The 17358-nt window shown below is 42.6% G+C and overlaps 1 protein-coding gene across 1 annotated transcript in view; it reads right to left on the bottom strand.

The window, feature by feature from the left end:
* The window catches only part of PON1 (paraoxonase 1), a 38067-nt gene that overhangs the window by 5418 nt on the left and 15291 nt on the right, over positions 1-17358 (bottom strand). The window contains exons 5-7 of the mRNA XM_077765332.1: positions 14170-14296; positions 10250-10450; positions 8712-8793 (exon numbers count right to left, since the gene is read on the bottom strand). Of these exons, the coding sequence (XP_077621458.1) occupies positions 8712-8793; positions 10250-10450; positions 14170-14296 (410 nt within the window). The remainder of the gene's footprint in view (positions 1-8711; positions 8794-10249; positions 10451-14169; positions 14297-17358) is intronic.

Genomic DNA, 17358 nt, shown 5'->3' with positions numbered 1-17358 from the left:
CCATCCCCTGGTAACCTCTATTCCACTTTCTGTCTATGAATGTGTGTATTCTAGGAACCTAATATAAGTGAAATCACACAACACTTGTCCTTTTTTGTCGGACTTATGTCCCTTAGCACAAGATCTTCAAAGTTCATCCTTGTTGGAGCACGTATTAGTACCCACTCCTTTTGAAGGCTCAGTAGTATTCCATTGTATGTCTATCCCACATTTTGCAAGACATAAACCACCTGCATCTCATCACAAATTGTAAGATCAGTCTCAGTTGATTTATCAAATTTCTTGACACTCCAAGTATTAACTAATTACCTGGTCTTAATTAATATGGTCCTTCAAAAGAAAGAATAACATTGCAGTCACAGAGGGGGAACCTCAACTGAATTGTTATATCAGGAGATGGGCATTACCTATTGCCAAAAATGGGTGCCAACCCTGAAATACGTCCTTGGCAGGACCAGTGCCTTTATCATTCTGTTGTGAATATATATTAGATTGGGCTCTAGTCTTAAACATTCTTTAGCTTTCAGGTTACAGAGGTACCTACTGTTACAACCACAATCTACTTTTATTCCCTTAGCCAGTATGAGTGTGTGAAATTCCACTTTACTTCAGCTAATACCAAATGGGCCATGCCAGTGATTTTTAATGTCAAGCATGATGCTACATTTGGTATAGCTTTGAGGTAATTTTCTTAGAGTGAAGCCTGTCATGACAGTACCTTGGATGTACTGACAAGAACAGGGCCATGGAGCATGGGGACAACACTCCACGTCATAGGTGGTTATGGCAAGAGAGGGATGTCTTGTTCATAAGGGACAGGGGACTGCTTTTACAATGCTCCACTTTGGTGTTACTTTTGCTTTCCTCTCCTTTGTGTGTTTACTTCTTTTGACCAAAACTTCAGACCAGATCATAAATGGTGGGGGGTAGAAGATAAACCCCTGAAGTGTACCAGCCCCATCGTACTAATTTAACAAGTATTTGTTGAGTGCCTACCACATGTTGGGAATGCTTCCAGGAACAAATAAAAAACTATCTGCCCTTCTGGAACCTACACCCTAGTGGAAGAGGCAGATAATAGAGAAGATAAACTAAAATACACAGTACTTCCCTTATAAAATATAAGTAAAACATATAGTGTTAGTAATGAACATTGAAGGGAAAATGAAGCTGTAAGGAGAAAGGAAGTGTGTGTGTGTGTGTGTGTGTGTGTGTGTGTGTGTGTGTATGCGCGCATGTGTGTGTGTTGGAGGAGGTCATCAAGAGGACGTGACCACCAGTTGATCCTCAAGCTGGACCCAGACAATTGGAGGCTCCTTAACCCCTCCCCTGTCCTTGGGATGTACATTCTGCCCACTGTTTCCACAGTGGGAAGTGTTCCAACGACATAGCCTTGAGGGAGTAATGTGTTATTGAGACCATCTGGACAGTATATGTGGCTGAATCCAGTTAAGGCCTCTATATAAACTTTAAAGATCCTGGTGGGTGGGTGTGGAGATCTACTTGTCCTGTGTCTGTTCAAAACAAGCCTCGAATACAAGTTCCCCTGTTTATTAAACCTGCCGTCTGCCAGTCTGTCTGTCTTCTTCTTTGATCTCTCCTTGCCCCCATGTTTGGGCAAAAACATGGATTAACTTAGAGGATTTTATGCTAAGTGAAATAAGTCCAACAAAGGAAGATAAATACCATATAATTTTGCTTACATGTGGAATCTAAAAAACAAAACAAATGAACAAAGAAACAACAGAAACAGACTCATAGCTACAGAGAACAAATGGGTGTTTGCCAGCAGGGAAGGAGGTGCAAAAACAACAAAACAGGTGAAGGAGGTTAAGAGGTACAAACTTCAGGTATAAAATCAATAAGTCACAAAAATGAAAAATATAGTCAGTAATACTGCGGTACCGTTGTATGGTGACAGATGATGACTGCATTTGTGATGAGCATGGAGTCATGTGCAGAATCCAATCCCTATGTTGTACACATGAAACTAATTGTGTGTCAACGATACATCAATACTAAGTTTTTTAAATAAGTAGATTTAATTTTAAAAAAAGAAAGAAAGAAAGCTGGAAGAAGAGTTGAGGCCAGAGAAGGACAGGTGGGTATGCCCTACTCTGTAGCTTCGGGGCTGCCAGGCGTGGTGAGAGACACGATGGTAATTTGAAGATCTTGAATGCTACTTGGCAAAGCTAGGAGGGCGCAACCTGCCACAGATTAAGTTCCAAGTGCTGTGACAAAGTTTGATTGGGACTCGAGGAGGTGGAGCCCCCGGGAAAGTGAGGAGAGTGAAGAGGAGGATGCTGTGGTGACTGACAGTGAAGCGAACGAAACGCCCCCTGCTGTCCAACCCCTAATACACAGGAAAGCAACGGCACCATGACAGCCCCAGCTAGCAGGGTAGTCTCCAACTGAGAAAACGATACGAAGGGAGAATGTACTCCCACTGAGCTGACTGATACAGCTGCCAAGTTCCAGTAAAAAGGCCAGGGAATGTATCCCAACACGATTAGTGCACCTATGGGATACGGGGGGAGATGACATTTCTCTGGGCAGGAACAGAGAAAATGAGCAACATCACTGCACACCCTGCCCTCCAGCAGCACCTGGAAGGAGCTCAAAGGTTCAAAGTACTCACTCTCTTATAGACTGAATTATTGTCGCCTGCAGTGAAGTTTGGCCCAATGAGGGGCACCTACCTGGGCGTGTGGAATCCTGAAAATCTATACAGGGGGTCCAACAATCCTTAGGGAATTGGGAATGAGACGGGCAATCTCCATCTCTGTCTTTGAAAGCCCTGATTAGGCCACATTCACTGCAAGAGTTAATGAGAGGATTCTCCAGTCAGCCCCCAACACCTCTTATGGGACACGCATGTCCATGTTGAGCCCAGTTGTGAGACAAGACATTTATAATGTTGGTCAATCCATTGTTGATCTGGGGAAAACTGACAAATCCCAGGAATGGTATGGGCTGTGGGAAAGACCTGAGACAGAGAGGTCACCCATAAAACCCAAAGGCTATCCCAATTGACTAGAAAGGTCCAGTAAAAATAACCCAGAAGCAAGTGTGGTTTAACTTGATTGTTGCAGGGACCTCACATGAATGGAGAAACTGACAACTCAACACTATATTCATTGGCCTGTGGAAAGCCATCAAACCTGAACAACAATTCAGACCTGCTCCATCTGCCCCTTCCCATCCCTGATGCTTTGCCTGCTCTAGCAGAAGCTTTGGGAATATAGTCCTATTTAGGATGAGTTCCTCCCATACCTCAGGTATAAATGCAGGCCAGGACTGCCTCGAGGTGAGGGCAGTTGAGGGGCCAGCAGAGGCCTCAAGCTGTATACACTACTCACCAGTCCTCCAGAACAAACTCTAGGGCATGCTGGATCCAAATGTACTCTAATACATGGTAACCCTCAGAAGTTTTAAACACCATCAATCATTACACAGAACAAATGGTTATGGTTAAGAAAGTTCTTTGACATTACAAATTTAGTGTTCCCCCTCTACCCCAGGAATATGAGGCTTCTCTCTCTCCAACACCAGAGATCATACTGAGCATTGACATCCTACAAGATGAAACTGCAAACCTCTATCTGTGAATTCCGACGCTGGGTTATAGTAATCAAACCAGTTCTGGAAGGAAACACCCACTGGAAACCAGTGGGCCTGCCACCCCTGGGGGAAATGATAACTGTCAAACAATACAAATTGCTCCGGAGCGTAAGAAGATAGAAGAAACTATGCAAGAACATGCTGCAGGACATACTCCAAGTTTTCCTGGAACAGCTGCAAGGGACAGGATGGGCCATGAGCCCACAAAATATTCAGGGCCCAGAAGCTGCCATAAAGTTTCTGGGAAGTCATTTGGTTAGGCAAGACATGTGTTCCGGAAGCTGTGATTGATAAGATGCAAGCTTAACAATTCCTAAGAACATGAAAGAGGTACAAATCTTTGTGGGGATTTGGGGGATTGGGAGGACTTTTATTCCCCATCTGGCACCATGTGTCTGTCCCTTCTATGGACTGATCAAGAGAAAAAAAAGGACACGCGTGGGACTGGGGATCATGGCAACAAGTCACCTTTGAGAAGGCAAAAATACTAGTGAAAGCTTAGGGCATTAAAGCTCTGGGCATCTCCCAAGCAGGGCTATCATTTGAGTTGGGTCTGTGACTCCAGAAGGTATGAGCTGGGTACTGCACTGGGGATCACAGGAGGACAGAGTTCCCCTAGGATTTTGGCCCCAGCTCTGGAAGGGGACAGCAACTCCATACACCCCGTAGAGCAACAGATCCTAGCAGTGTAGACAGTACTGCTCCAGTGGAGCCTCTCAGGACGGAAAGTATGTCAAAGTATGAACGTTCCTTCTTTTCAAGGGGTGGGTTGAGAATATGTTCCGCTGACCCATCTCTGCCACGGCTCAAGCCCTCATGTGGACTATGTGGTGTTCCCATCTGCCGCAGAGGAGCGCTCTGTCCACCAGTGCGCTGTCTCTAGAAATGACAGCCCCACCAGGGCCCTGTAGAGTATGTATATCCTCCAGATGCACCACCCCTCCCGGGCCCCATTCCTGTGGCAGCCCTAGCAGCCTACAGAGAGAGAGTGGCGGATGGATCTAGTCAAGGGAATCCATCTAGGGGCGGTGCAGTTGAGTTGCTATTCAGCCCAACACTGACATCATCTGGGTGGAAGCGGAAAGAAACCGGGAAGAAATCGCAGCCACCGTGGGTCTGTTTGGTTGGTGATCACTCATGAGCCCTGACCTTTAACCCTTTGCATTGACAGTTGGGGTGTTCTAAAGGGATTCATCCCATGGCTTGGACAATGCTAAAGCAAGGGGTGAATACTCTTAAGCCCTGGTGGGATCAGGATACATGGAAAAATATTCGAACCTGCCTGCAAGAACCTGAGACAGTCCTCACTGTCTTCCACATCTCAGCTCACAAGGGACTGACACCCTTTGGCAATAAGGAAGCAGATGTCCTGGCTTGGATATAAGCACTAGCAACTAACCCTTTAGTAGACACAAAGATTGGGTGCATAAAAAGAGTAGCCACCCCAGTGCCCTGGGAAGGCATATCTCCAAGGATGCTCCATTGCCCTGAAAATACAGTGACTTTGTCAATACAGTAACAGCATGCCCTGTGTGTTTTAAACAGCATCCAAGGCAACTGCCAAAGAAGTCTGAGGCCATCCACTGGGTTTGGCAAACTGATTGGATTAGTCCTTTTCCTGTGAGTTAGGTTCTAAATAGGTCACCACATCTGACCTAACCCAAGGTCTCCCTTGTCATCATGGCTGCCACCATCAGGGGATTAGAGAAGCTGAGTAATATGTATGAATGCCGTCATTGAATAGACAATGATTTGGGGTCACATTTCAAAAGTCATCATGTGCAAAACCGGGCAAAAGAACACAACATTGAAGTTCCATCTGCCCTATAACCCACAAATGGGGGGGGGGGGCAGGTAGAAAGGTGAAATGGAATATTAAAGCATCAGATGAAATTACCAGCAAGTAAAACCCCCTTGGCTGGGTAGGCTATAATACTACCCCAGGCTTTAATATCTTTGAATGATCAACCAGTAGGGCGCTGTTGCCCCAGATGCCAGACTGGGGACCCCTCCCAAGGCACCCAATACTGAAAAGGTCCGGAAGTCATGAGAGGCAGCAATTGCCCCAACTCTCACCATGGATCAAGGAACTATGCTGCTGAGAACACCAAGCCCCATAACGCCCGGGCAAAGCATCATCTACTGGAGTTTGCGATGATATGTCCCACCAGGATGGGTGACTTACCTTGCACCCCTGGGTGAAGGGGAACTACTGGGGCCCCACTGGATCCCACTGTTCTGCTGCAGGTTGGACCTGTTGAAATGCACTACATCTGGAATGGAACACGCACCACTGAAAGAGGGGAAAGGGTATGGGCCCTATTCTGGCATATCCTGCTCCCAGGCTACCTCCTCACGCATGACGGCGCTGCCTTCCCTGGCCAACATGTATGGTATATACACCATGGTCAAATGCCTAAAGCAGCAGACACATTACCATCTAAGGATCAGGCCACAAGTGTAATTCTTAAAGAAGGGGGAAGATCTCCCACGTAAGTTCCTATTAAATATCTTTTTTTTTTTTCAACCTGAAAACTTCTGCTGCTCCTGGGGTGTCTAGTCACACAATGGGCACCTGAGGGAAATACCCTTCTACAGTGGACCACTCATATGTCTGACAAAGAAATAAACTCAACTGTTGGATAACTGAGCAGCTGCCCTTCTCTAGCTGTCAGGATTGCCATAGTAGGTACCACCATGCTGGGGAGGGGATCCAAAAGCTCTAAAGCAGTACATTAAGAAAGAGCAACTTAAGAGGAGTACTCTGAATTCATCTGATATTACCAATACTAATCCAGAAAACCAACTAAGGGCACATACCATCAGTAACACTGGGCCTGGGTATTCTTTTTCTTGTAGTCAGTCAAACTACACAGGCCCCCCATCACAGTGCTGATTGAAGGATTCTAGAAATACCACCATTAGAGCTATGGGTGGCTATGCTCAGATTTGAGATGGGTTTGTGTGAGCTACCTAGGGTTACAGACAGTGGAACCTCCAGGTACCCCTATGTTGGGAACAGAAAAATCATTCTAAATAGAACCAACCCAATTGTATGAGGAATGTATCCATGGGATGGATATCACTGGTACTGTGTAATTATTCTGTCATATTAAAGGGTGGCAACTGCTTTGGCACTGACTGCTCACACTGCCCAGGTATTTATTGGGTGGCCACAAATGGGACCCGGTGCTCAGGTGGCCCAAATCTTTGGTCATGGCTTCTACCTATGTGGTTGGGCCCCTACACTCTGTGTTTTCCCTGGGCATGCAGTAGAGTCCACCCCACAGTAACAACTGCCAAGCTCCCCCCAGCCCCAGGCCAGGTGGGCACACTCTGTTTCCACTGATATGATCATCTGGCCACTGGCTTTGTTCCCTCCATTGGCCTGGAGGGTATTAGAGAACACATCAAAGCCCCTACCAAATGCATCCAGCCAGACTTAAATAAGAGCCAACAAAGCCTGTCTGTACTGAACACTGAAATGTCTCTAATGATAAAAGCTGTCGTCCACAATAGGATGGCCTTGAACACTATTACCACCTCTTTGCCATCATCCAAACAGAATGTTGTGTGTTCATACCTGATGCATCTGCTAATGTGTCATCTTTATTAAATCACGTAAGGACACAAATGAATGCCCTCACTGATTTGACCCTTAGTTCAGGGGACTTAATAAATCAGTGGTTCAGATGGTGGGGCTCTTGGAGGAAAAAAATGGTCACTGATTTTGGGAATCATTGCCTACTTTGTGTTTTCTCTTGCATGTGCTGGTATTGTTGCTATAGCATCTGCCTCCAATGTAGCCAGATAGCCACTAAACAAGCTGCATCCATGCTATTGAAACCCCTTGCTGACTGCCCTGGGCACACTGCAGACGAGGGGGGTAGATGAGACTGTAAGAGCTATCACAAGGGATGGAGTGGTGGAGGAGGTCACTGAGAGGACATGACCACTGGTTGACCTGAACAGTCCAACCTCCACTGGTTGGACCTGGACAGTTGAAGGTTCCTCATCCTCTTCCCTGTCCCTGAAATGTACATTCTGCCCAATGTTTGCACAGTGGGAACCATTCCAAAGGCACTGCCTTGACAGAGTTAGGTGTTGTTGAGCCCATCTGAATGGTATATATGACTGAACCCCATTAAGGCCTCTATATAAACTTTTAAGATTCTGGCAGGCAGGTGTGGAGAGAAATGCATCTTGCAGCTGCCTAAGACAAGCCAAGCAAATGAGTTCCTTTATTAAACCCGCCGCCTACCAATTTGGAGTGGCCTGCCTCTTTCTTGGTCTCTCCTTGGCCTCCATGTAGAGAGAGGTGGGTTTGGGTTGCACTAGGAAGCTCCCGAGGTTGCAAACTAATGGTGTGTGGGTAGCAAGGGGAGCAGAGTCTCAAGCTTAGACTAGGTGGCCAGGCAATGCCTTGCCGAAGTGACATTTTAGTGAAAACTGGAAGGATATGAAGGAAAGCCACAGAGATCTGGAGGAAGATCCTCTGAGCAGAGGGAAGAAGTGCCCACGCAAGGCAGGGCCCCCTGCTGAGCCCAGGAACTTGCAAGATCAAGAGGGGGGAGCACTGAGACAAAGGTTGCAAAGTGATGGGCTGCTGGGATGCACGGTGGTCACTGGGAGTACTTTATATTTGATTGGGCTTTATATGTATATTATTTATAATTATTGTGGAGAGCGCTGTCACATGAAATACCAGTTGAGGCCATTTCTTGGCTGTTCTATCAACATGGAAGAAGAAATGAAAGGGAGAAAGAGAAGGGGGAGGGAGAAGAGGAGGGGAGGAAGCAGGGAGGGGAGGAAGGGAAGGGGAACTGAGCAATACAATGCCCAACTGAAAATTCACGAGGGCAGAAAGAATCAAAGTTTTCATAGGTGAGATATTTGGTTTGCTGCTTCCCAGTCTGTCGCCAAATAAAAGCGAACAACAAACACAAGATGCTGTTGACTCTTAATAGAAAAGTGAAAGATGGGTTCTCACCCACTCCAATTAGACAATCCTTTTTTGCTCACTTTTAATTTCACAAATCAATTAGAATCTAATTATCACTCTGCAAACTTATAGTGTTAATACATCTTACCTTCAATGGAGTTAAAGTCCAATTAGCGTGCTTTTCATACACATGAATCTTATGAGCCAGCAATTCAGCTATATAGACATACCTTCAAAAGAGAAAGAGCTACATCAAAGCACTTGAAGTAATGTAACTCAAAAGGTTACGGTGAAGTTCTAATAACTCTCCCTAGGAAAGAACTTTGCTTAGAGACCGGAAAGTGGAACTCATCTCAAAGCACACCAAATTCTGAAAAAAAAAAACCTGAATGAGTTTATCATACACAAAAGAATTGTAATTTCTGAAAAGTTATTTCTAAACTTAAGAACTTAGTTGTCCCTGACTAGAAGGGAAGAAATTTAGCCCTGGTACCAGCTCTTAATATCTGGGAGAAAAATGTATTACACTGCTTCTCTTAATTTGTCAATGTAGCGACAAACCCCAGATTCTGCATTTCAGAGGATAGTGGGGTCTCTCAGGCAGGCTGCAGGAAAGCCCCTTGACAATCAGGCTCTTGTTTTAGGCCAGAGAAAGTATGAGAGAAGACAACATGCTTGGCATGGGTCTGAGAGAAGTTTCCCTCCCCTCTTACTCTGAGTCTGGTCCTGACCCTATTCATTTAGTATTTTGCACACAGCACAATGCTACACTCATCATAGAGAGCTGTGGTCAATGCATCCCAGAGCAAAAAGAGAAATAATGACTTACTATCTGCTATTTTGGAATACCAGGAAGTGCTATAAATAATTGAAAGTGGTCCATGATGTTTCTTCTAATTATATTACTAAACCCTCTGAAATCCATGATGATACAAGATGAGGAAGGATACATATGAATGGATATATAGTGCTTTTAAAATTATTTTAGGGGAGGAAGGGGCAGAGAGAGAGGGAGAGAGAACCCCAAGCAAGCTCTACTCTCGATCTCACAACTCTGGGATCATGACCTGAGCTGAAATCAAGAGACAGATGCTCAACTGAGCCACCCAGGTGTCCCCGATATACAGCTTTTACATAGAGACCAATGTTATCCCAAGTGTCGTACCCAGACTAGTGCTTTTCTGTGAATTGTTTATTGCTGGGCCACCACCAAATAATAATATAAATCAACTACATCATGGGGCACACTGGTGAGTTCAACTGAATTTTCCCCCATAGCAACACTTTTTTGATGAAGAAAGCAGTGTCTTGATTTGCATTTTGGTGCAACCTCTTTATCTTGTCACAACCCAGCGCTACTGAGACATATAACTACAAGCTGTTCATCTTATTATGCACTCAAAAATCTTCCCTTGAAGCAAAGCTATTTAGCAATACTAAATGTTTATCACAGATCTCCCACATACACAAAAAAAATTTTTTTAAGAGTATGCCTACACAAAATAGAAAAGTTTTGTCTGATAAATTTTACCCCCTGAAAAATTAAGATATTTTAAAGTTCTTCCTAATTTCCTCTTACCAGGATAACATGTTAAAATGTGCCACATTATTTAGAGAATGAATATGTTCTAAAGATATCTAGCAAGGGACTGGGGGAATGCACGATATTTGAAAGAGTTCACATACTTGCCATCAGGTGAAATGTTGATTCCATTGGCAAAGTCAAATCCATCTGCCATCACTTGAACGTCAGTTGGACTATAGTAAGCAACATAGGACCACGCTAAACCCAAATACATCTCCCAGGATCTCAAGTACTGGTCAACAAAATAGTGATCATTTGTGGCATAAAAGTGCTCAGGTCCCACAGCAACAATGTCATTCAAACTGCAAATTCAAACACACACACACATATGATATATACAGGTGAAGGTATTATACATTACAGGACTATACATTCATTAGCATTCATTAATGTCTGTTCCTAAAATCAAGATGTGGGATGGAGTTTTCACTCTAGCTATTATAGCACAGAATTAATATGGCATTAATCCCACCTGTATAATCCTCAAAGACAACAATTACTCTTTAAAAAAACTAAAAAATTGTTATAGCAATGTAACATAAAAGTCCTATTAGGGGCACTTGGGTGGCTCAGTCAGTTAAGCATCCAACTTTGGCACTGGTCATGAACTCAGAGTTGTTGAGTTTGAGCCCCACATAAGGCTCTGTGCTGACAGCTCAGAGCCTAGAGCCTGCTTTGGATTCTGTGTCTCCCTTTCTCTGCCCCTTCCCTGCTCGTACTCGCTCTCTCTCTCTCTCCCAAAAATAAATAAAAATATATTTTTAAAAAATCTTATCAACTGTATCTTAAAAATAGTGCTAGGGTGTGTGTGTCTGTGTGTGTGTGTGTGTGTGTGTGTGTGTAGATATACTAAATTCAATAGACATTAAATTAGGTCAGGAATCATTATCAGGGCACAATTTATTTATGTTCATCTAGAACACACTCTCATATAGAACAATCCGAGACATCATCAGGCAATAGGAGTGCTGCAAGTGGGCAATCTTGAGACCTGCATTTTAGTTAAAGTTCTGCTACTATTAGCCGTGCAATTTAGGCAAAATCAATGATTTCACATGAGGCCCTGGCCTCAGTTTCCTTGTCTGTAAAAGGAGGATGAGATGGACTGGTCTATCTTTCAGCTTTAAGACGTTACTTCCAGCCTTAGTTTCATGGTTCTAAACTGAGTAAAATGTCCATGAACAAGAATGCTCAGAAACAGGAGTCTCTGGCATATTTTCTTTCTGATTTTGATTCTCTCTCTGTTACTGAAAATCTAAGATATATGAGTCTATTTTTCTGCTTTAATAGGAACAACAGTGAACACATAAGTGAGTCATTCTTTGTTGATTGAGGTGACAGAAGTTCCCCAGGGCCATTATCTGGGAGAGAATGATCTCTGCTCTGTTGCAGGGGGCGTAATGGCCTGCACATCAGCTCTGACGCAGCTCTAGGCTCCTGAGCCAGTTAGATAAGCATACAGAGCCTCAGTTTTCTCATCTGTAAAGAGAGGTTAAATAATTTTCCCAGCTTCATACAGCTCATTAGTATAAGAGTAAGGGTCAGAATCCTAATTTGTGGAGCCGCAGTAGAAATCACCGTAAGACAATGCCTGTTGTGTGATTTGTAGAAAGCGTGCCACTCACTAAACCCTCAATCAATGGTGGCCATTATCACAACATGAGGAAAAAGGTCTAGGAATTCAGGATTAGTGTTTACAGACTCCAAGCATAAGCCTCTTTCCCTTCTTTTTTCCCCTCTCCTTTTTAAAAGTAAACTTCCAAAAATGCGTACACTTTATAATCATTTGCCTGTTTTTCATAAAAAGGAGCAGAGATGGGTGTGCCAGAGTAATAGCTTTGAAATCTTTTTTTTAATATTTATTTTTGAGAGAGAGACAGAGACAGAGCACAAGCTGGGGGAGGCAGAGAGAGGGGGAGACACAGAATCCGAAGCAGGCTCCAGGCTCTGAGCTGTCAGCACCGAGCCTGACGCGGGGCTCAAATCCAAGAAGGTGAAATCATGATCTGAGCCGAAGGCTGAAACATTATTAACCAACCGAACCGAACCATCCAGGGGCCCTACAGTTTTGAAATCTTGTAAACCCCATTTGAATGCTGACGTTGCTTGTTATATATATGGGGCCATAGCATGTCACTAACCTCCAAGCCTCACTTTCCTCTCTGTACCTTTAGAGGTTGGGAAACAAAATGGAAGAATGACTACAAAGACCTTGACATTATGCCGGCATATAGTAGACGACCAGTCATGGCCATTGTGTTATAATTAATAACATGCTTAAATCATAATAGATTAGTAATAAGAGCATTAATGCTATAAACAACAGTATAAACAACCATCAGATACAAAGCAGAACATATACATGGCTAGTCTTTTGGTCCAGAGAACAGAATTTTGGTTAATTGTGGCACTACAGTTATTTTCAGTTTGGCTCTACATTGCCAAAGATAAATATTTTTGCAGTTGGCCAGAAAAAAAATACTCTAACTCTGGGAGACTGGGCTAATCTGAGATTTCCAAGTCTAATTGTGAAACAAATAAACTAAGTTTTCACTATATCATAGTGGCTCAGAGGAACAGCCTCAGCTTCAAGCTATCAGAGTTAAAATCCCAGCTACACCATTTTACTGATGGTATCATCTGTGGCAAGTTAAATACTCTAGACTTCAAAGTTGTTTTTTTTTTTTATCTAAAATGGTATAATAATAACATTTAATTAAGCAGGCATTTGCAAAAAGATAATAAAGTCATCAGTTTAAATTTGGTTATTGCAGCACCTAACTTATAGTTAAAGCTCACTGTTGCTGTTATTGTTATTGTTATTATTATTATTATTATTAGCCCAGCTTTTCCATTCTGTATACTTTTCCCTAATTGAGATCTTAGTATGCAGTACATCTGCCAGACACTCAGTATTCTCATTCTCTTTCCAAAATCTATTTGTTGAATAAATGTATAAATAAGCTGTCCCACCAGAAGCTGTTCTCTGAATTTTCACCCATCCCAGGGATGCAGAAAAAGACTTGGGCCATATAGTACCTACTCAACTACTAATTAGTTGATTGGCCTTCATCCAGTAACTCAGTTTCTCTCCAACTTCAGTTTCTCTGTCTTCAAAACCACCAGGTAAGAAAAAAGAGGAGGGGATACTGGGAACCCTAAGTGCATACAAAGTGCTAGGCCCTCTGCTGGGCCCCTTCATATGAATAACACACAGTTTAGAAGAAACCCAGATTTACAAATCCTGCCAATGCTGTCTGTTAATCAATCAAATAAAGGTTGGGATTCTAGAAAATCTTAATGATTAAAGGAAAAAGATTGTTTGGGAAGACAGTGTCAGATTATTGTCCCAAATCCATCACTAGCCTCATAAACCAAATCGTAAGGCAAGTGAGGAAGTTGATTTTATGTAGAGTTGATCAGGGATCCCTGAGTGGTTTCTTTTTCTTTGTGTTATATTGTCAAGAAGTCTAGGATTGGAGCTGAGTGTTAACCACAGGGAAATTTATTACATAAATCACGTGCCAACAACGGCAGTAAAGGCGGTACAGGAAGGTCTTACAGGCAACTGGATTTCAGGTCTCCATTGGGCATATGTTTCTAATTCATAGAAACATCAAAGATTCTATATTTTATACAGAATAAAAAAATGAATAAATAAGCAAGCTCAAGATGTGGAATTCATCTGTGAAACTGGTTTGAATTGGAAATACTAAGTGTGGCTTTGGAGAAGAGTAAGGCTATTTCTCCAGAACAGTTCAATTGGACATTTTGAGCCCAGAGCCTTGAGTCATCATCCAGGCAGCCTGCGAAATGAGAGAGGTAGAGAATGGGTCTTCAGTCAAGGGTTTTAATCCTCAAAAGTATCTGCAGAAGAACATTTGGAGGAGTTGGTGATCATTAGAAAGGAGGGTTGACCAGCCATTATCTCCCCTCCCCCTTTGGCTAAAAGGAAAAACTAAAAGTATATTAACCACCTACTGGTTTGAAAGGAAAATAGAAATATGATGCATCTCAGTACTTAGGCAGAAGTTTGTGTCTGATGGTTTTCAGATGCAAAAGTGATTTTTCTTCTTGTTGAAATTTAAACAACTCAACTGTGGACTTAAAGTCTGGATGGTTCACCACCAGCAGGTACACAGTATTATCTGAGAAGAGATTAAAAACAAAAATCGAAACATTAACTGAGCTCTCAGCTGTCAGCCCCATCTCCAGAAAGCAATTTCAACCCACCCCCAAATAGTACTTAGGGTGTCAGGCAGATGGAATATTTTCATCTCCTTGTAGAGAGAAGCACTTGTGATTGCTCCAAAGAAAAATGGTTAAAAGAAGAACTAGTGACAGTCTCTAAAAACCCTCCAAACTCCACAGGGGAAGGGGTTGGGGGGGGGGGTAGGGAATCCTCACTTTAAGAATGAGCAAAGCTTGACACTAAAACTCCAAAGAGCTTGTTAAGCTTTCGACTGCAAATGGTCTCAGCAAGATGCAAAATGGAGATAAAAGAGATAAAAGATGTGGAGAATACCAATATGAGGTGTGCTCAGGTATAATTTACACAGTGTAAAATGATAAATTCCATAAAAAGAACACCCAGGAGATGCCATCAAAGGGAAGTAGCTTCCCTGAGTCAGTATGGCTTTAAGACATAAAAGAGACCCATCTAAGTGGTCAAGAAGGTGTGATTAGAGTTGGCAAGCGAAGTTAGATTATTGCAGTCTTTGCCTTAAGAAGCAGTACGTCTTTGGAAACCTTTGATGTAACCAAACTGGTGTTTAAAGAAAAACAATGCAAAGTGTAGTGGGTTGGATTGAAGAGATTTAAACAGAGAATCCAACGAGAAAGCTCCTTGCAGTTTGTCCATTCAACAAACAAGTGTTTATTTTAATGGGTGCTAAGTGCTACAAAGGGAAAAACAAAACCAGATCAAGGAATGAAAGGTAGTAAGATGTTTTCTTCCTGAGAGTCAGGTAAGTTCTAAAGAAGCGATGCTAAAGCAGAAAATGAAATGATAATAGGAGACCAAACCATGTGAGTATCTAGAGAAAGCATTCCCAGGTGAGGGAAGAGAGAGTGCAAAGACCCTGAGGCAGGAGCTTCCTTGGCACATTCACTTAATAGTAAGGCTGTGGATGGAGTAGAGTGAGTGAAAGATAGGGTGGGAAGCCTGCAGCCATAGACATAGATAGCCACGGCCAGTCTTAAGGTAAGGATCCAGGGCTAAGTCACTGGGGCCTTGGAGCCAAGGAGCAGCTTGACCTGAAGTTACAGTAGGAATCCAGGTATGGGGGGAGGGCACCGGGCATAGACAAGAAATGGCAAGAAAGGATATAAGGACAGTTGAAAGGAAGTATCAAAATTCCCCGATGATGGCTGAGGGATGGGGGAGGCAGGAATCAAACGTAAGTGAGGACTGAAACCCAGATTCATGCTGTGTGCAGCAGATTCGGCCTCTAGGAATTGATCCTAAGGAAATATTCGCAGAAGATATATATACAAGAATGTTTATTTTGGCATTGTTTGCAATGAGCATAAAGGCAGGAACCGACTGAATATCCATCAACAGAAGAACTATATTACAGCACTCCCATGCAACTGAATCCTAAACAGCCACTGCAAAGGAGCTCTAAATGCACTGTCATAGAAATCATAGAAAGGAGTCCATAATGTAACGATAAATGCAAAAGCAGTTTATAGAAGAGTTTGTGTAATATTACTCCCTTCTATTTTTAAAAGTGTATGCATACTCAACAGCATATTTCTTTGCACTTATAACTTTTAAAAATAGAATATGATGTTGATAAATGGGTGGAGAGATCACTCATGGGTGGACTATACATGTATATATAAAAGAAGAGACTTTGTATGGGGTATAAAGGTAAAGAAAAAAAGATAAAAGGCTGGAAAATCAGTTTTCAACATATTGAGTTTAAAGCAGCTATAGGAGAGGACCCCAAATGGAATAATCTAGTAAGCTAAAGAAATGGAGCTGAAGAGCCGATAGAAAGAAAGAAAGAAAGAAAGAAAGAAAGAAAGAAAGAAAGAAAGGAAGAGAGAAAGAAAGAAAAGCGAATACCCCATTAACAGTATTCCCCTAGAAAGCAGGGACAGTTAAGGGGTGTGACTTGGCTGAACTTTCTGAAATAGAACAAATAAAGAGGAGGCAAAAGATCAGTCTTTGGGGGAATGTTCAGAGAATCTGAAATAAATGATGAAACAATGAATAGGGAAAAGACCTGTAGTAGGATTAGAACTAAGATAGATAAGTATATTGGATTATCAGGGAGGAGCAATTTACTTGAAGGAAAAAGTGGTCAACAGCATAAAATGAGGTAGAGGAAGGAAGGAAGGAAGGAAGGAAGGAAGGAAGGAAGGAAGGAAGGGAGGGAAAATTGGAAGAAAGAAGGTTTGTTAATAAGGACATTGCTGATGACTTTCAAGGCAGCAGTTTTAGTCACCCACAACAGGGAAAGTCTGAAAGAAAGGGGGAAGGAGGGACTATCTGCTGAGGAGATGGAGGCCATGGGTATAGACATGGTCCTCAACCCCAGCCTTATATTTTACCACCTGGAGAACTTTTAACAAGTACTGCCACACAGGCCTTCCTCAGACTGACTGAATCAGATTTATTGGGGCTGGGATCTGGTCATTAGACTTTTTTAAATGTTTTATTCATTTTTTGGAGAGAAAGGGATGGAGCATGAGCAGTGGAAAGGCAGATAGAGAGGGAGACCCAGAATCTGAAACAAGCTCTGGGCTCTGAGGTGTCAGTGCAGAGCCCAACGTGGGGCTTGAACTCGTGAGCTGTGAGATCATGACCTGAGCTGCAGGTGCTTAACCGGCTTAACTACTCAGGTGCCATAGGCTTTTTAAAACTCCCTGTTGTTAGAACTACTGAACAAGTTCAGTTACGTTGCAGGATACAACTTCAATACACAAAAATCTATTGTATTTCTATATGCTGAATGAACTATCAGAAAGAGAAATAAAACAATCCCATCTACAATTGCATCAAAAATAATAAAATACTTCAGAATAAATTTAAACAAGGAGGTGAAAGACCTACATATTGAAAATTGTAAAACATTAACAATTAAAATAACAAATAAAAAGGTACAGCATGCTCTTGGATTGGAAAAATCAATATTGTTAAAATGTCCCTACAGTAATCTGCAGATTCAATGCAGTCCGTATCAAAATTCCAATGGGATTT

Source organism: Crocuta crocuta, unplaced genomic scaffold (assembly GCF_008692635.1).
Source record: "Crocuta crocuta isolate KB4526 unplaced genomic scaffold, BGI_CrCroc_1.0 scaffold14, whole genome shotgun sequence".
Taxonomy (NCBI): Eukaryota; Metazoa; Chordata; class Mammalia; order Carnivora; family Hyaenidae; genus Crocuta; species Crocuta crocuta.
The sequence above is the reverse complement of the archived record's forward strand: the minus strand, read 5'-3'. Positions and strand labels throughout refer to the sequence as shown.